Here is a 20,057-nt window from a genome sequence, read left to right as displayed (position 1 = left end):
CAGCACATTGGAAGGATGCTGACAGCTGCATTTGCAGTGATCATCCCTTGAGGAAAGCATCCGTGCTTGCTCCTTATGTTTGCAGATTTTCATACTTGATTTTGGACTATGGTTAAAGCACAGGAAGCCCGTTTTGGTGCCATTTCCCAGCTCCACCACAGCTTCCTTGGACAAAGCAGGTAATATTTTCCTGCCACTGTTCCCAAATGGAAATATTAGTCAGTCTTTAATTAACCTTGACTATGTTGTTTGTTTAGCTTGCAAGCTATTGGGAGAAGAGTCTTTTCTCACTTAGTAGTGGTCTGCTGCCTGTTTCTGCTCTGGCCCTGGGATATAGGATAAGTACCATCAAAAATAATTGGACATTTCCTCATCTGGTATCTTTGCCATCGTGGCAGTCACACCCACAGTGGAAATACTATCACTGGCTTGTTGATCCACGATTTTGACTAAATTATGAATCCCAGCATGTGAAAGAGGAGTGTTCAGATAAGCAGTTTGGCAACATCTGTGTCACTTAAGTTTAAAATACGATTAAGAGGAGCAAAACACAAGGTATATCCATGAAAAAGCCAGCTTTCTTCATGGCAAACCCCAGTGTTTTAGGAATTTTTTATATTAAGTCTAATGTTTGCATTAGTTTTTTAACTTTAGGCAAGTGTGAACAAAAGCTTTTTATTTCTCAAGGCCTTTGCTTAAGGGAATCAGCATGACAAGTTGAGAATACGTATAGAGTTTTTAAATTAGCAGGTTTTTTCCTGTGAATGTAAGTAATGAAGTGATTGTTTCATGCCTTTCTTTAGGAAAACAAGGCCTGTTCCTTTTGGCTGTTATTTCCCCTCTATACTTGGTTGTGATGCAGTCAGAGATGACCAGAACTGTAAGCAATGAGATAGATTTTCTGAGACAAGATTACAGTTCTGATCCAAAGGGGCATGTGGCTTTGGATGGCAATCATGGATAATTTTAAAACACCTATTTAGGTAGTGGTTTATGGTGTGGTTTTTGGTTTTTTTTAACTTACACTTAAGTTTTCTTACCCCCACCCCTGCCTTCCCCACAAAACACAGAGAGAATAGAAAGATTTTTATGTTCTCTTGCTGTTCATACTGCGGATGTTTTCTTATGGCTCCACTTGTGCTTCAGGAAGAAATGAGACATGTTTAGCAAATGGAGGTTTATTGTGGGACATGCAGATCTCTGAAGAGCTCTGATGTACCAGACTTGTCATCTTAGTTTTTCATTGAACATATTTCTCCTGTCCTTGTGTTCATGCACAGCTGTGCATATGTCAAACACAGTTTCATTTCACTTAATTCACTACAAATTGTGCCATGAGCACCTGGTCCAGTTTTCCTCTGGCTTTGTTGCATGACTTGGAGCAAATTGCAAAAATCCCTGTTTTTTTCCCCTTTTGTTGTCCTGAAAACTGGAGTGATAATATTCCCAGAGAGTTTGTGAACTAAGAATTGCTGTAAGCTAGTGGACAGTGAATTAAACTCCTGGCCAGCTGTCCCAGGCCACTGCTCCTTGCTCTGTCAGAGTTTCAAGGTGTTGGCATTTATGTTGGCTTCCTTACCTGTAAAATGGAAATATTACTTGCTTGAGTGTGTTTTGGAGGGAGGAGCTCTGTGATACCTACTCTTTGCATTGAACAGGGAGTCCACCAGTCAAGGATGTATTTTTCAAACTGACAGGTCCACTAAAAGATCTGGGGGCCAGCAAAGCTGGCTGCTTCCAGCTTGCATTTCTTGCCTGTTGGCCATGACAAGACTAATGTCGTAGCCTTGCTTGGAAGGTTCCCCATGACTTGAAAACACACACAGCACCAGAGCTGTCCCATCCATCTCTTTTCCTTTCTCTGAGTGTGGCACCAGGAGAGACAGCACCAGCTGCCAAGAGCCCCCAGCACCCCCTCCTTTAGCTTTCAGAGAAGGGCAATCTCTCAGACAAAGTAGTATGTACACTTCCATCCTGTCTCTGTGTCTTGGGTCACATGCACAATCTGTTGTTATCATGAACACTGGTGTTGAATCCATATCTTGTGCCTCCATTTTTGTGAAACTGCTGTTCAAGTACCTGCTTCTTTAAATCAGAGCCCTTTTTAAAAAAATGGGTTGGTCTTCTGCTAATTTAGACTAACGTCTGTGGAGCTAAAGATGAGGTCTTCCACCTCAGTCAACCCAGGCAGAGACAGCATGGGGACTTTCTTCTTATTTCTTCTATTTTGTGCATTAGCTCAAAGAGAGCATAGTAATGCACTGAAAGTTGTTTAAATTTTAATAGAAGTATGCATTTGTGAGAGATCCCCCATGAGCTCCTGGCAATGAGGTGGGGTACCCAGAGCTCCTCACCAAAGTCACTTCTCTTGCCCTCAGGTTGTGAGGGGGATGCAAAACATCCCAGGCTTTCACAAGCCTGCTGAGGCCAAACAGTTGATTAAACCTTTGTTGGGTTGTGCCTGGGTGTGATCTGAATTTATAATGTGCTGTCACTGCCAGGAGCATGGGTTGTTACCATGCTGGTGTCCTCCCTCTGGGAGGTGAACGTGGAAAAAGCAGACCAAGTTAGCAATGAACTGTGGTGGCTGATGGGTGAGAAGGGTGTCAATGGACGCTCTCTAGGTTGTGTTTCCATACTGGTCTTAATGGTGATGCTCCTTAAGCTGTTTCACTTCAAATTTTAGCCTCTTTTCACCAGCCTTTCTTATTGCATGTGTATTTGGTCCAACTCTTCTCAAAAACCCTTCCCTCTCACCCCCAAAGTAATGCAGAAGAGAGCAGGATGCAGTGAAAGGAAAGGGCCAAGTCCTCTGTGTCACCATATCAGCATGGCCCCATTGCTGCCCTCTGGGAGCTTCTGGCAGTGTGATAATTTGATTTTTGAGGTTTTGTGTCATCTAAATTATCCAAGAGATTTCAAGTGAGAAGGGGCATTTTCATGTGAAGCAGGCATAGCCTTGGCATCTGGCTCTGTCCCCTAGATCTCTTAAGGGTCCCTTTTAACACCGTTTCCTATTTTCAGATTACTGAAAGCTGGGCTGAAAACTGAACCTCACCCTTAATTCTTTTTCCATTTTGAATCTAGCAAGATAAGTAAGTGTTGTTTTACATAAAAACTAAGCCTTAGCAAAGCAGACAGATTTATTGAATTATCTCATACCAAAATGAGTGTTTCACTGTCACTTTTTTTTTTTTTTTTTCATTTAGCAAGATCTTTTTCCTTTTTTTATATCTGTTGATGCCATGGGGAAATAGCTGCATTGGATATGAAATAGAGAGGGCACCACACATTGACCACTCCAATAAAGTGCACAGTAAATAATGTGCAAGAGCGTCAAAGATCCTAATTTTTGAATATATAATATATTAGAAGTTAAGCTGTTACAAAAGCACAGAAAAAACTTCCTTCAACCTTCATAAATTCTTATGCTTTAAATTAGAAATAGTCTCTTTTTTTGTGAAATGATAGGTCTTAGCTGTACCTAATATTCAGTTCATTGCAAATAGTAAGAAATTTCTACGTGTTCACTGCATATATTTTATTGCTGTAATTTGTGGCTCTCCCAAGCAGAATAATACTTCTACTTCACTGAATATACCTGTGCAAGTTAAAGGTCTCAGATGTATTCCTTTAAAGTGACAGTTCATTCCACCTACGTTCCTGCTTTATATCAGTACTTACTCATTAAGAATAAGCATAAAATACAATGTCATCCTTCTTAGTCCCATATTCAAACAGTGGGGAGCCAAATGCCAAACCCTGTAAAGGGCTCTCTTGGGCTCAGAGCAGGCATTAGCTGCAAGCTAGTCCCTTAATGGGTTTACCTGTGTGCTTCCTTAGGTTAATAGCCCCAGCGCCAGCCTGTCCCAGGCCCGCATGTGCGGCAGCCCCGGCTGGTGGCAGCCCGGCTTGTCACAGCTGTCCCCGAGCACTGCAGGGACTCCTGGCATCCCTTCGGCTCCTCGGTCAGCTGCCCAAATACCTGAGGGTTTTCTGTGCTGTTGGGTAGGCAGGGATTGCTGGTGCTTGGTGGGGCAGGGAGGTGAGGGAAGCAGGTGAGGAGGATGCTTGTGCGCAGCACAGAGGGGTTTGTGCAGCGGGGTGTTGAGGGGGGACACCCTGCATTCCGCGTTGCCTTCTGCTCCGTACCTCTCAAGGGGGAGGCTGTGCCAGTCCGTCTTGCACGGCAAAGGCGTGCACACAATCCCTCCCATCCCCCAGCACATCTGGAGTGTGAGCTGGGGAAAAGGCATGGGAGCCTTTCACAATTCATCAGCGCATGATCTCCTTGAAACATCTGCCCCCTCAGCTGAGGTTTTGTTGACTCTGAGTACTGAAGGCTGAAGCAAAAGAGAAGATGAAATGAAGGCTCCCAAGCAGTTTTCTGCAATACTTGGTTTAGCAGTCTGGAGATGGGATGTGTCAGAGTCATTTCTTTTGGAGTGTTTTAGGAATGTGCCTCCCAAGTGCGAGCTGTGCCAGTATCTTTGCATTGCACATGTGAGCGTATGTGCGTGTGACACACGCTTGGATTAATTATTTAAATCTTAAAATGTTGGAAGTCACTCCTCTGCATATGTGCACACACACACATACAGCACACTTGTGTTAATTACTTAAGCCTAAAAATGCTAGAAGGCATGCCTTGCTTCTTTTTTTCATCTTCTCTTTTTAAATAGCAGATGTTGTTAAAATTTACACCAGATTGTAAAATCTGTTCCAAAGGACCAGTCTGAAGTCTTAACATCGCCTTCCCCTGCTCTTCACTTGCTCTCCAAAGTGGTTGCAGTAAAATCCCACTTCTCCAGTTACTTTTGTAGGTGTTTCACCAATTCGGAGAGGGGAAAACAAACGTGTCCCTTTGTTTGTCTTTGTGGAAATCTTTTTCTGATTTTGATGGGCATTTTACTACAGCATCCAATTGGAGACACTTAAGAATAAGTACTATTGACAGAGGCAATTGGTACAAAATCCTTCCTGACCGTTCTCTCAATAGCTGAAAAGAAGCGGTGTTTTACCTACCAAAGCGTTATTAAAGGAAACTCAGCCATAGCAGCTGCTGTCAGCAATATGCCTTGCAATCAAATGAGAAATATGGTAGATACTCCAAGACATGAGAGAACTGCCAAGGCTTATTGCAGAGCAAAGAGCTTTTCAATAAATGTTTTCTCTGAAGAGCATCAGATTTCACTCACTTCTCACAGCTCAGACATGCCTTGGCAATCATGATTAGCCTCATTTGGGCCTGTGGAATCTATTATTTTATAGCTAGTCTCATAGCTGGCAGGATGACAAACAGTTTATTCCTCTTTGGAGAGAGATCGGACTGAAAGACACGGAGCTTTAATTCAGTGCTCCCCCACCTAAGATATTTTTCCTTTCCCACCTATTGCTTAAGGCAAGACATCTAATGTTTGCTTCAATGGCTCTGTCAGGCTTTTGGCATCCCAGATTTATCTCTTGCCTGGATGAGGACAAATCTTTAAGAAACTTAAGGATTTCTTTCATTTTAAAGTCGGGTAAGGAGGCAAGAAATATATTAAAACAAACATGCAAATGATAATTATTCCTAGTTAGCTGCATTTACCTAGATGCCATGTGATTTTCCTGGACATTTGAAATCCCAAAAGGAGGAACAAGTGGGGCAGTTATCCTGGTCTGCTTACCTGACCCAGTTACAATGGCTGAGTGAGCAAAGGGAGTAAGACCTAGACTCAAACTTGCTTACAAGAGCTCTCTGGGGCTAGATATTACCAGACAGGGTTATTTATTTCCCAAACAGGTGTTTTGTTGTGGATCTTTAACCATTTTGTCAGTTTGTCTCTCTGTACCCTGTTTCTGGGCACTCCTGGGCTGAGCTGGCAGCACTGGGAATTAGGTGTATGTTCCTGCCCTCAAAAGCACACTCAGCAGCCCTGGAGGATCTAACCCTGCTGCTAGCACATCTTGGTCCACCTCTATGTGCACAGAAGCCTTTCTTGACAGAGGGGAGCAGCATCTTGGCACTCAGTTTGCCCCCAGACCCTTTTCAGAGGGGCACTATTAAATAAATGTTCTTGGAAAAAGCTCAGCTATCTCTCTTTTTTTTTTTCCCCCCCCTTTGTTTAGGCTTGGACCTGTAAGTAATGCACAGTAATGCCTCTGTCCCATTTTATAAAGGAGCTTACAGCTTTAATTCATGTCTCTGTTGGGGAGACTGGATCTCCACATCTCGTTTGTCCTTAGCTGCAGGGCTGTGTTGCAAAAGGCTGATGGGTGCTCAGCATCAGGCCCTTCATTGGCAGCAGGAGCCAGCCACAGAACAAGAACAAGTGCTGCAGAGGGTCAGCCCTGCAGTGCTTACCTCCCTTTTTGGAGCTGTGATATCTCTTTTTTGTTTTGTTTTGTTATGGGAGAATGATGTCCAGGTGGCTGATTCTTCTGTAATTTAATGGCAGCTCACTCATCTGCTGTTGTGCTGGAAACAATACGAGGCCAACTGCCAGGGAAAGTTTGGCTGAATGACCTGTAGCCTTAATTGAATTTTGCACAGTACTTGTACAGTCCTTTTTTTTTTTTCCCCACCTCATGCTTACTCCTCTTGCTGCTTCTTTTTTAATTGGTGAATTTAAAAGCAAAATTCTGGTGCACAACAAGTTGAGAGCAACTTTTCTGCTTGTGAGGGTGGTGAGTGGTGGCCAGTGGTCTGACAAACACTTTGACTAGCATAAACAACTTTTTTGTTTCCCAAATTATGGGATGAATTAGTTTTTCAGGTCGCTTTGTCTTTGAAATGGTGCTCTAAACATAAAATCTCATCTACAAAAGAGATTTATACACATTAAAAAATCAGATATTCCTTCTGAAGATGAGCTTTGAATATAACAATTCCTGCTGCTTCTTTTCTTTCCAGTGCAGTATATTTCAGGACTCATTATATCTTAAGTGAATTATCTTTACTTGGGAAAAAAATATTTATCTCTTGGAACAATACATTTAGAAGTGCAGCACAATCACATTCAGTATCTGCTGAAGCTGATTAAGTGTCTGCTTCTTCAGAGAAGCCAGTCACTGTGACTGCCACCTGGAATAATAATGAGAGGAGGAAGGCAAAGAAAGAATAGAAATTATTCACAGAATTTTGGGAAATCCAAGTGTTTGCAAAATCGTTGAGAACCAGCTCGCTGTTTGCTGCTCTTGCAGGGGCCAGGCACACAGCATGGATCTGTTTAATCCCAAAACTCAGAATCCCTGAGTGTCATTTGCTTTCTGCAGGAGAGATTTTTGGTTTTCTCTTTACAAAATATTTAAAGGCATAATTTTTTTTTGTGTGCTTTGGTACCTAAAATTAGGAAATGAGGTAATAACTTTTATGATTCTAGAAAATTCGCCTCGAGGGGACAGTGCCATGGAAAAGCATTTGTTTTTACTTGGGTTTTGTGGGAGAGTTCATGTGAGAGCTTGGGCCTCTGATGCCTGTCATCCATTATATGAATGTCTTAACAAAATGATGGCTTTCTCCCAAAATAGCCTGAAGTTTGATCTATAATACACAAGGCAATTTTGTAGGAAGCCATAACTTTTTTCATCTCACAGAAACCTCTAGTGGACAAGACTTAATGTATATTAGTGGTTTCCTGGGTCCTGATGATTTTAAGTTACACTGACAGGTGTTTTAACATTAATAATCCTTAGTTTTATTTCAGCGAACATCTATTAAATTTAGTTATTATGTATTAAAAAGCAGACTGAAAGCACTGACATTTTAAGGAAGCCCAAATTAATGGTTTGAAAGGTTTCACAAATTTATCAGATGAATGGAAATCTAAGGAGGAAAAAAAACATCCACTTATGAGAAATGACAGCTTTGATTTCTCCAGATCTACAGATACCATATTTAAGGATCTAATTTAGGTTGTGGTTCGTGAAAGCATAGATTATTGACATTTCCAATCTCTGTACTTCACAGCAGAATTAATTAGGAGGTGATAATTTCAGGAATGTGTTACATGAAGCCATTGTAGCGCAAAGTACTTGTGGAGCACCTTTGTTTACTGGTGCTTGGATATTATATGAAAAATGTAATATGGAAGTTAAGCAAGTGAGATTATTCCTCCCTTTTATTAAATAAAGGATTAACTCTTCATTTGCTGTGAAAGGCAAGCATGTGTCCTGTGCAAGAAATCCAGACAATTTTTTTTCCCACCTTTATAGGAGGGAGTCTGATGAGCACACATAGTTACATACAGCCAAGAAGAAGGAAGTACTCTCTTTACTGAAACCTTAAAATAATGTTACAAACTAAGTTACTCCCACCACTGTAGTAGTTTAAACCTGAACAACCTTTAAAGCTTAGTTTGTAGAATAATTTTTGTCTGGTGGAGAACTCCATTGGAGAGGCTCGAGGTTGAATGTTCTTTCATAAGAGAAATTGTCAGCCACAAGAAGGATAATTCGTGGTGATATACTTGATAAGAATAATTTCTCCATTCCTCTGGCTGTAGAATGAAAGTCTGTGCTTTACATTCAAGTGGCAGGTTGCTCTTGGACTGCAGATTCCGGTAATGTTAATGGGGTTTGTTCTCCATTTAAATGCGTTCTAGAAAACCCATCATGATGAGAAAAAAAAGAAAAAGTAAAGGAAGTCTTGGTGGCAAAAAATGGAAAGATAGCAATACTATGTGTTTGCAAAGTAGTCTTAGAAAACCTAATTCTTCCATTCTTTGTGCTTGCTCCTGAGTCAAGACTCGAGGACCCTGTTGAAAGTTCAAACTTTTACATAAAAAGCTCAGGAAATGAGTCTTCCACTGGGGCTAACAGGACTGGAGTTCAGTTGTGACTTGGGGACAGCTTAATGTGGAGGTTGGGGATGAAGGCTGGTCACTGTGTCTTCTGTAGAGAGGACAGTTGCAATGAAGGAAGTGAACCCAAAGACCATTGTATTGCTGTTGGTTTTCCTTTGCCTAGAGGTAAAATATCATCTGACTTTCTTCTGCCTACAGCTTGCTGCAGTGGATGTGGCTGTGTTCCCATTATCAAGGCATTTGGGCTCTGGTGACTGCCCACGTGCACTACAGTGGGACCCCAGGCTTTCCTAGAAGGAGTGGGTGGATGAGAGAAGTGGTGCCATGTACTTTGTTTTGTGTCTGTGCTGCTCAGAGTGGGTGCTGAACTTGGCTGTGTGGTCTCTTTTGTCACTTCAATTATGTGTGGGGAGAAGAAAACGAAGCAGAGATGGGTACTTCTGCAGCATGTTGAACTTCAGGTTGCCAGAACATGTCATATAAATGCCGAGCTAGTGCTCTTAGCTTTTTTCTGGTGAACCATATATGGGGGGTTGAGTGGGTTTGAAATGAAAATTAATTTTTTGCTAAAAGAAGTATTTTCATGTTTTAATGAGGCTTTGAGCAACCTGGCATAGTGGACCATGTCCCTGCCCATTGGTGGGTGGTTGGAACTGGATGATCTTAAAGGTCCCTTCCAGCTGAAACCATTCTGTGATTCTGTGATTTTCATTCCCTGGGTTTAGATACATTTATTTCAGATCTGCTGCTGCCCAGATTTTGAACGTGTCTCTTGTTAACTTTAGCAGAAGAACAATGTGACTCCAGGACTCAACCATGCCTTCAAAAAGAGGAGCACCTTCATCTGTGAGCAGGCCCATTGGCATGCTTTGGGGTGCCTTGCTAGATTTGCAGCTACTCAAACATGTCCCTGTTCTACCTAGGACCCACAGATGGGACTGTGTGTTAAAGAGAAGCACCTAAATTGCTTTTCAGCTTCACCTGCCTACGCATGTGGTCAAGCTGCGTGTGAGATGCAGCAGCCACGTCTGGCATGAAGAACACTCTCAGCATGGCTGAGAAGCTGCAGCTTGTGCTACTAAGGTCAACCTCAAAAACCTGGGGTTTTTTGTCCTTCTGTTTTGTCATTAACTATGTGTTTAACATTGGTCTGAGTATATTGAAACAATCAGATCTGTGAAGCACAGGAACAGGGAGTGGATGTCACTTACTCCACTACTAAACATCTGCCCTGAAAAAAGCCAACTGAAACAAACAGCTAGCAAAGTACAGGGCACAAATTTTTGCACTACTTTTGCAGTTGTCTTTTAACATTCCCCTTCTCACATAATTTTTTTCCAGGAGTTTTATGCTGCTGTTGTGTGGGTTTGAAGCAGTGCCAGGGAGACAGCTCTCTATATGGCTCTGCCACCGTGCGCTTGTGCCTTAAATAGTTGAATGCAATTCAATGTGGCGGTAAGAAAATGAGCAGTTAATGTTGTTCAAGTGTTAATTGTGCCCAGAGTGTGTTTTCAGAGCCTCGACACAGCAATACTAAGAACATTTAATTAATGCTTTTGTGCGATTTCTCCAAATGGGTGGCAGGAGTCTGCTTGGGGATAGGCTGTAGTGGCTCATGATTGCACGTTGTCCTCAGTTTTCCTTCCATCTGAAGAATCATGAGAAAATCAGTGTGTGTGGAACGTCTTGTTTGTAACTCCCCTCAGATATAGCAAGTGGTTCTTGATTTCCTTTTGGCCTCTGGCACTGCTGAAGTCAATGGCACTGGCAACCACCGTAGGTAATCAAGGTGAAATACCCTTGTTCTCCTCCAGTACAGCCACATCAGGAATGGAAGACCTCACTATAAGAGTAAAAGCTGTGTATGCCTGTTTTTTTCTGAAGGTCTGTGTAGGAAAGTAAGGTGCACCCTGTGCTATAAGGAGTACTTAAATTCTGTTGATTGGCACAGACGTTACTGAGATACAAAAATGTCTGTAACTGGGCAAAATGAAACAAATTCTACCAGTACTTTACAAAGACAGTTTTGCAGTGGTATGTTGTGTAACTGAAGGAGTAATCAGACTCCAATTAGACCCTTTCTTTTAATATTGTTCAATGAGCTAGATTTTGGAAGCTTCTCATGGAGAAGAATAAAGAGTATGTCGCCCCAATATAAGCTGAGTAATTATTGAAATTCAAAAGCATTAAGTCTTAAATCAGCAGAGGGAAAATATGTATTTGGGGAGACATACAATGGAAACACCATTCAGAAGGTCTCCAAAACACATCGTGTTTGTAATTATAAGAGAGCTGGATATGGCACTGAGTGTTAATAACACATATGAGCTATTCAGGATAAGGGTAATCAACGCTTCAGGTCACTCAGATCAGCTGGTCACAAATACATTATCTCCTCTAGAAGCTTCTCTCTCCCTGCTTTACAACATCATGCTGTTGTTTGAGTGCATTACAAAAGCTTTTGCACATTTGGAAATGTAAATTACCACCTTCTATGCTACCAGAGGTACTGTATACCATCAGCCAGGAGAATCAGCGTGAAGCCATACATTTGGGGATCTGTCACGTTGCCTTCTTGCTTTTGCCAGGGACATTTAATGCTTTTCTGAATACCTTACTTAACTGTGACCAGCCACAGCCCGGGAAGGGGAGAACAATTGCTGTGTGGGTTTCTCCAATTGCTAAGTCGGAGCCTTTTAATCTTGCTGGCTCCTTCCCTTGAAAAATCAGATTGCACTCAAATGCATTGTCTCTGGTCCCTAGAGCCCTGACAGCCACATGTTGAAAACGTTTGCCTTTAACCTTAACCTGTTACGAGATTGAAAGTAGCCTGAATCAAAGCCCAGGTAAAAAAGCCTGTTGAAATTCGGAAACACTCGTTATGGGAGCTGCAGTTGGCTCCAGCTGTATGCCTCTCTGGACAGGGAAGTGTAGATCCACATGTCTAGCCAGAGCATTTGCAGCCCTACCCTGAAATTGTTCTTGCACTGAGCCTGCTACTCCCCATCCAAATGAACAAGACTTTAGAATAGAAAGAGGTTTGCAGTGCCAGCGCCAGAGGACAGTCACTTGGCAAGCGTCTCAGTCTGGAAGGGGCTGAAGTGAACTCTGGGCAGCAGAACCAAAGCATGCGTGCACACCTTTGTGTTCCTGTCTTGCTTCTCCAAACAGAGATCTCTCAGCTGTCAAAGCCATCCTGGTTTGCTGGCAAGTTCTCACTTCTCCCTCTGGTATTCGTGGGGCCTGTCTTCTCCTGCACCTTCAGGGAAGAGGCCCCATAGAACCAGCAGTTTGCTGTTTGGGTCCCCACCATGCTGGAAGAAGTCAGGGCCTGTGCCACAACTGCAGGAGGCTTTTGGATGATGACTCCCAAATCTTCTTGCAGGAGGTTGTTAGGTATAGACACTAGTACTGAGCATTTAGCAATTAATAAGTGCACTTCATTTATTAATTCCACCTGAAAGGAGTTTTGTCCAAAGGGACGCAGCCTCTTCAGCAGCATTATGATGCACGGTGAATACTTCACATTAAAATATCCAGCAAGTTCTGGGGTTGGGCTTTTTAAATAGTTACATATTTTTGTCTTGTTAACACTGTGAATCTTTGGGATCTTGTTTATAAGTGCTACAATGTTTCCAGTGCTTTTTTCCAACTCTTACTAAAGCGTATTTCTCCAAGACAGAGGACAGGACTCTACGAACATCCACGGACGTGCTTCATTTGACTCCTCTGAGTTTTCTTTTCATATAATAAGTGAATATTCTCCTGTTTTAGGTAGGGATCTCTGTTTTACAGGATTTTGGCAAAATATATGAAGACGTATATTCTATAAGGTTTCTCCTTGGAATTTTTATTCTATGCATAAAGCTGTATCAGTCATATTTCACTTTATGGGTGTTTCATTTTGCTCTGTGAAACTAGTCCAAGGTTCCTGCTGACAAGGTAGAGTCCAGGGGGCTCATTACATCCCAAGTGTTGGGCTTTTTTTTCTTCTGCCAGATTTTTCTAAAGTTAAAATTTATCTGTATTTTGTTCAGCTTGTCTGCATATTATCCAGTGTATATATCAGAGGAAAGGTTTATATATATATTTATATATATAAATGTTCACATACCAAAGTAAATTAATAAAGCTTCCTTTTCTTATGAAAGAGGTAAAGAAAAGTACCTGGCCAATACAGTACCATTAATCTATTCTCTTTTCTCCTTTCTCTCTTTACCTCTCTCTCTACAATAGAAGTGGAACAAAAAGGTAATTAAATACCTTTCAAATTATATATATATATTACTTATGTATAGGCTAAGTTATTTAACAGTTTAACGTTTTAGTTGAAATACTTTGTCATTAATTCTCACTACCTTTTTGTTAAAGTTTATTTAGTATCTCTGCTGCTCAACTTCACCAGATAACTCATATTTGCTGAAAAGTTTTTACCAGTGCCACCTTTTTTTTTTTCCATTAAATTTCTATTCAAAGGCTTAGATAACTCATTTTGCTGCCCCAAAGAATTTGGAAGGTGTGCATACATATGTATGTGCATAAGTATATCTAATTATGGCATAAAAGCCTCGTGGAAATGGCACCCCTTTTTCAGCAACTCTGCGTGGTTACTTAGACTCCAATGGATCTATATAATTTTATACTGGTTATTAAATCTGATTTTCCTCCTGTCTTGCTCTCCAGACATTACCAATTTCTGCATTTACAAAAAAATAATCAATTATGCTCCGAGCAGGAAGTGTGAAAGTGGGATCCCATCTTGCCAGCCCCGTGCTGCCAGAAGCACGTGGTGGGATACTTCTTCATGCCTCCCTGCCGCCCATCCATCCCATCGTCACGGTTACTGTACCTCTTGCGGATCGCGGAGATCAGCACTCCAAATAACCAACCAGTATTCTCCCCAAGAAGTGTGTGCAGCGCCTCTGGGCCAGGAGGGTGCTGGCGGGGATGGTGAGGGCTGAGCGAGCCAGATTTGCTCCGCAGCATCCCTCCTCTTGCCTCCCCATCCATCTGGCCAGCCGGCCCCTTGGTGGTGGTGGTGGTCCCGTGGGGCCGAGGTCAGCCGGGCAGCGGCTGGGCCTCCTGCCAGGTGTCGGGCGTGCCCTGGCCGCTGTCAGCCCCCCCCCGAAGTCTGAGCAGCAAAGCATCCCAGTTTAGTCAAACTGCTCCTCTGTGCTCCTCTCATGTAACAATAGAAGGTATATGTTTTTAAGTTTGAATTACTACTATATTTAACAGGACATTTTTTAACTGATTAAAATCTAGACATTGGGTTCCTCTCCAGCAAACTTTATTCTTTTCCTTCCTTCTTTCCTTTCTTCCTTTCTTCCTTGTCTTTTCCTTTCAGCATCCATATGTCATTTGTTTTTAATTGTGTGGACTGCATGTTTCATGTGTCCTGTAGCAGCTTGGAAAGTCTCATTTCTAGTTATACTCCAGATGGGTGTTCCCCCCCCACACTCCCTTTGCTTTAAACGCTCTGCTGAGTTGCTGAGGGATTCGCCTGTGCTTTGCTATTGGTATCCTTTAAATATTTAATATCACTTGGGCTGTAAGGATGGGAATTTCTTTCTCTTATTTCCATTTCTAGGCCACTCTTCTGTGGGCTGTTCAAATAAATATGTGGATCAATTCCCTCGGAGTTTAGCCCTTCACCTAGTAGGTACAGATTCACTGCAGAATATAATTTGGAAATACAAACCCAGAAATCCTTTGGGGGCACATATTCATTTCAGAGTTTACAAAAGCGAGTGGTCCAAGTAAGTATACCTGTAAAAATAGATTTGAAAAGCAGTAAGACAATGAGTCACAGTTGATAGGAACAACAGTGGGGGGGAAAAAAAACAGTTTGGTGGAGCAGATCTTGTTGTAGAGGTGTGGTGGGCAGGAAGGATAGTCTCCAGCTACAAGGCATTGCTCTTGAGTTTCCTCTCATCTCAAGTGTCCTCTGCTCCAGGACTAGAAGCTGTTGAGATGCTTGGGCCAGCCACCCCTGAACTGTCATTAACTTTGTTTTTCTTTTAAATTCTTTTCCCCTACGCCAGTTTTTCTTTGCCCTGGACTGCTGAAAGGAGTTTACCAGAGCGAACACTTATTCGAGTCTGACCACCAGTCGGGCGCCTGGTGCAAGGACCCTCTGCAGGCCTCTGACAAGATCTACTACATGCCCTGGACGCCGTACCGGACAGACACGCTGACCGAGTACTCCTCCAAGGACGACTTCATCGCCGGCAGGCCGACCACGACCTACAAACTCCCGCACCGGGTGGACGGCACGGGGTTCGTGGTGTACGACGGGGCTTTGTTCTTCAACAAGGAGCGGACCAGGAACATTGTCAAGTTTGACCTGAGGACAAGGATAAAGAGCGGGGAGGCAATCATAGCTAACGCCAACTACCACGACACCTCTCCCTACCGCTGGGGAGGCAAGTCCGACATAGACCTGGCCGTGGATGAGAACGGGCTCTGGGTAATCTATGCAACAGAACAAAACAATGGCAAAATAGTCATTAGCCAGTTGAACCCTTACACGTTAAGGATCGAAGGGACATGGGATACTGCCTATGACAAGAGGTCAGCTTCTAATGCCTTCATGATCTGTGGGATTTTATACGTGGTGAAGTCTGTGTACGAGGATGACGACAATGAAGCCACAGGGAATAAAATAGACTACATATATAACACTGACCAAAGCAAGGATAGCATGGTGGATGTGCCCTTTCCAAACTCCTACCAGTACATTGCTGCTGTGGATTATAATCCCCGGGACAACCTCCTCTATGTATGGAACAACTATCATGTTGTAAAATATTCCTTGGATTTTGGCCCACTGGACAGCAGAGCAGGTAAGGGGTTTAATACCAAACCAAAAATATTTCTATTTCTTTTCTTGTATATTTATTTTTTGTCTTAAAGTGAAGTACACTCCTGTCTTACTGATCTGCCTGAGTTTCTGCAAATTAAGCCCCACCACCAACCTGTGATGGTTATTAAGACATTAATACATACAGAAATTATTTTTTTTTTTGTCTTCGTTGAAATTAAGTTGACAAAGGAGTATCTACACATAAGAAGCCAGAAACAGTTTCCAAATGCCTGTGCTCTTATTCACAGGGGTAGCAGTCCTTTCTCCAGAATTGAATTTTCTTTCGTACCTCATCAGGTCATTTTCCCTTCTGCAGGAATGCTGACAAAACAAAGCGTGGAAGATGTTGTTGCAAACAGCTGGAGGAAAACTGCCTGCCAGTTTAAATTACTTTGTTTCATTAAGCTGGGGGAGTTTTGTCTTTTTAGAGAAGCTGAGACTAATTGAATCTGTGAGCATGCACCCACAAGTGTGTGTCTAGAGTCAGGAGGGGGATCACCAAAAACCCTCTAAATTCTTGGTTTATTTTCTGTAAAGTTTCTCATTCTTTTTTATAGCATTTCATGACTTACTATACTTTATCTTAGATGATAATCTGGCCCCCAGAGGTTTCCCAGCTTTTCCACCTTTTTTCCTGTTAGAAATTGTGCTGGTAGTTACTTAGGGATATTTCCTACATTTATCAGCTCCATCATCATTTTGCGATAATAAAGTTGCCACTTTATTAGTAACAAGACTTAGCCTACACTGTGGTCAAGCTTGTATGATGTTGCAAGAATTTCCAAACAGCATTTGCTCAGTAGTTTTAAATGGTTGTTACTGTACTGAAGTAGTCATAGTATCAGGTAGTCCTTGTGGCGGACTGTGTAGTGGGAAAGGCTGAAAAAGTAAGAGAAAAGGCAGAATTAATATAATTTGGACAGTAAAGTATTCAACTAATAACATGGCTTTTTCCTAAAGATTTCTTTTCGTAAGTAAGAAACTTGAAAGTGGGTGAGTGGATTCAGGGCTTTAGATTGAAAAAGAGAAGTGAAAAGGTTTCTGTTGCTGAGATTTTCTTTTCCTGTGTGCAGCCTGTTACCCATATAAAATGAAAATGGATCAAGAGATGCTGAAAGAAATTGTGGGTATGAAAATCTGGGGAGGGTTGGAATAAAAGTAGTAGACTGGTAGTGAGATCGTGATTTTTTTTCAAAAATGCAAGGAAGGAGAGAAGAAAATTTTGAAGAAGCAGCTGAACAAGAACTGAGTGACTGTTAAGGAGTAGAGATATTTTCAATGATGTTGACCTCTGCAAGATCTCAGATGAGTAGAAAATGAAGTAATACTTCTCATTCTTCTAACTTAATGATGAGCATGTACTTTCTGTGTGGTGGAGTGAAGCAGAGCAATTTGTGAGCTATTGGCTGTACCCAAGGAGAGAAAATCAGTTGCATCCCCTCTATTTCACAGAGTTTCTCTACTTTTTAGTGAATTATTTCCAGGTATTATAAAGGACTCTTTGCTGGCGCTTTTTCATATGGAGACTGTTGTCAGTAATAGCATCTTTAATACCAAAAAAAAAAAAAAAAAAAGCTTTAATCAGTGAAAAACCTTAAAAAGGGGAAAAATCCTATTAAAAAAGGAAATTGTTCTCCCTTTTTTCACAGTATATGATTGTGAGATGGGAGAGCGGGTGAAAACCTTGCAGGGGACTGAAAGTCTGTGAGGTGCAAGAATTTGGTTTGTCTTTGTGTCACTCTGGTTTGAAGCCTCTTTAATTTCACTCTGGTTTGCATGAGAATTTAGAATCCCCCAGTGCCTCAGACAGAAAACTGAAGCAGTTCTTAGCTTTGAGTGTTGGGCATGAGAGAGTTAATCTGGTGTCAGGGAATCTGATGAGCCTTCTCTGACATTCCCTGTGTGCAAATTTTGTACAAAGCTTTGTAATATGGGCAAAAGGCTGAATTTTACATGTGGTTTTCTTCTCTGAAAATTGTTGGGATTTCCTTTCTGGCAAAAATGCACAAGGATCCCATTTCCTCACTATTTCATAAGTTTAGAGGACTTTTGAGAGGTCTGCTCTGACAGCAACTGAATTTTTTGATGAGAAAACTTGAATGAGCCAAGACATTTCAAAGAGAAGAAAAAAAAAACTTCACTAAGGGAGTTTACTGCTCCATTACCCACATAGCCTGATTAGTGGGAACAATTATTTTTGAATCAGTGAAACAGAAGCACTGATTTTAGGCTGAACAGGTGAGCAAATAATTGCTTGACATCAGGCTTTTTTGCAGCGAGGAGCCAGGAGACCAGGTCTGCATGATGCTTTCTCCTCCAAGTTCAGTGCAACCCATTTTCTGGTTAGCACCAAATTTCATGCTCCATTGCTTTACATGTAACCCTAAATATCTGGTTGGCTTAAACCCAGCTCCTCCACCAAAGAGCAGGAACAGGAGCTGATACAACCCTGGGAAAGCAGCGAAGACTCAGGATATTTTTATTTGGTTTTTTAGATATTTATTTTTTACAGAGTGGATTGCACGTGTGTTTCTCATCTCTTCAAAAATCACCAGTGTTTCTCTGTATTAGAGCCATGTTCAATGCAGGCATTTCCCATGGTGTTACAATTTGAGTAGCAGAATTTGTAAACAATATCAGCTTAATTAGAAAATAAGAGAAGGATTGTAAAATTGATGGGTTGAACATATGGGTTGTTAAAAAACAATTAAGGGTGAGGTTTTAGAAGAGCTCTTAAAGCCAAAAATTGATCATAACAAGAAAAGTGAAATATTTAACTACTTAAATAGCCAGTAACATACTTGAAGTCACTTGTATCATACATTTCAGGGATATCTAAAATATAATACAGGTTCTGGGGATTCCGGTTCACTTAGAATCAAGCATTTTCAGTCTTTTCCCAAACTGTTCAGAGAAAATGGGAGTAGGCAGGAGTTGCTGAATATATAGGAAAGGCAGGGATCACATCGTCTTGCTGTTCACAATGTCTAAGCATGTCTGTTTTCTGTGATTTTTAATTAAAGATCTTTGCATGTAGGTTTGGAGCATATTTGAGATCTTCACTGTTGCAGAGCGTCTCTCACCTACTGTTTAAAAAAATGGGATTTTACTCCTCGGAGTGAGTGAGTGTCAAATGCTGGAGTTTCTATGCTCAGCTTCTGCACTTCCTAAAGTTACCAGGGAAAACAAAATGTTTAAAGCACTAAAAGCTGAGTTTAGCTGCTCTAGAAGCAATTCAAGGCTCTTGATGGAATTAAACCCAACTGTTCATTTTTCTCAGAAATGAGAGTAGCTGCATTTTAAAGTTTTACCCCACTCTTTGTTTTTTTCCCCCCCTCTTGTCTGAGGTTGTTTTTCATTTATCCCAAAAGTGTTTTTGAAAGCAAACACTGCTCAGTGCCTGCAAGTCCCAAGAAACCTATCATTAATGTCTGCCCTCAAGAACTGAACTTGAAGATACCAAAAGCCTTTGAAGTGTATTTTCTTTGAGCTGTTTGGCCTTAAAATGAGCTTTTTGGAGGATGCTTCTTCATAAATGCTCCTGAGTTTTTGGGTTATTTTGTCAGAGCTTCTATTGAGCTTTCTAATTTGAAGTGTTAGTAAGGATAGCTCTGCATCTCTTCTCATTCCTCAAGAAGTTAAACCCAGAAGAGTGTTCAGGTTTGTTTTTTTTTATGTGTCCTACTAGATATATGCAGAGAGGGAAACAGAAAGCGACAGGATGAAAATTTTCTGCAGCCTAATCAGTTGATACTCACCAGAGCTACCTGTTTTAATCATCACTCACTTATGATACGTTCTGCACAAATAAACTCAAGAAAATATCAACAAACCTTCCTCTCCAAAAAGGTGAAGTGCTCCCATCCCGCTTCCTGGTGCTGTGCTGCATACAAACACACGTTTCCCTGTGCCTCAGCCCCTCCCTGAGCAGGCACAGCTCCTGGCTGGACACCAGCCAGGGGTTCCTGGGCATCACAGACACCAGAAGTTCTGTCTTTTAAATGTGTGAAGTGTCCCAGTGCTGGCAGCTCTTGCCAGGGCTCGGGATGTGCTGATAGAGCATTTGGGTGCCTTAGGTGGGGACTGGAGCCTGTCCCATAGTAGAGAACTCCAAGGAACCAAGTTAAGGATCCCTTTGTGCATATTTTGGCCTTGGATGTCCTGGCAGCCATTCCCAGTGACATGGAAAACACAGACCTCCTATTTTTGAGAAGGTGTTTTAAATTATGTCCAGCAGACCTAAGCATTACCATATGGGTTGTTTCATGGATGTATGAAGTTAATAAATAAATATGCCCAGTACATAAAGGAAGAGAATGATATGATATATGATATGATATGATATGATATGATATGATATGATATGATATGTAGGACTTCTAATACAGCCTAAATGTGCTTAAGTG

General features: G+C 41.7%; 1 protein-coding gene across 27 annotated transcripts in view; it reads left to right on the top strand.

Moving 5' to 3' along the window:
* The window catches only part of ADGRL3 (adhesion G protein-coupled receptor L3), a 492,720-nt gene that overhangs the window by 303,987 nt on the left and 168,676 nt on the right, over window positions 1-20,057 (top strand). For 23 of the 27 annotated variants that reach the window (XM_042049541.1, XM_042049537.1, XM_042049521.1 and 20 more), the window contains 2 exons: window positions 13,023-13,037; window positions 14,831-15,631. In XM_042049541.1, the coding sequence (XP_041905475.1) occupies window positions 13,023-13,037; window positions 14,831-15,631 (816 nt within the window). The remainder of the gene's footprint in view (window positions 1-13,022; window positions 13,038-14,830; window positions 15,632-20,057) is intronic. The other 4 variants (XM_042049533.1, XM_042049531.1, XM_042049519.1 and 1 more) reach the window with 1 other exon arrangement.

Source organism: Corvus kubaryi, unplaced genomic scaffold (genome assembly GCF_017639235.1).
Source record: "Corvus kubaryi isolate FWS band 111438036 unplaced genomic scaffold, C.kubaryi_AGA036_p1.0 71, whole genome shotgun sequence".
NCBI classification, from domain to species: domain Eukaryota; kingdom Metazoa; phylum Chordata; class Aves; order Passeriformes; family Corvidae; genus Corvus; species Corvus kubaryi.
This window is presented reverse-complemented; position numbering and strand designations above follow the sequence as displayed.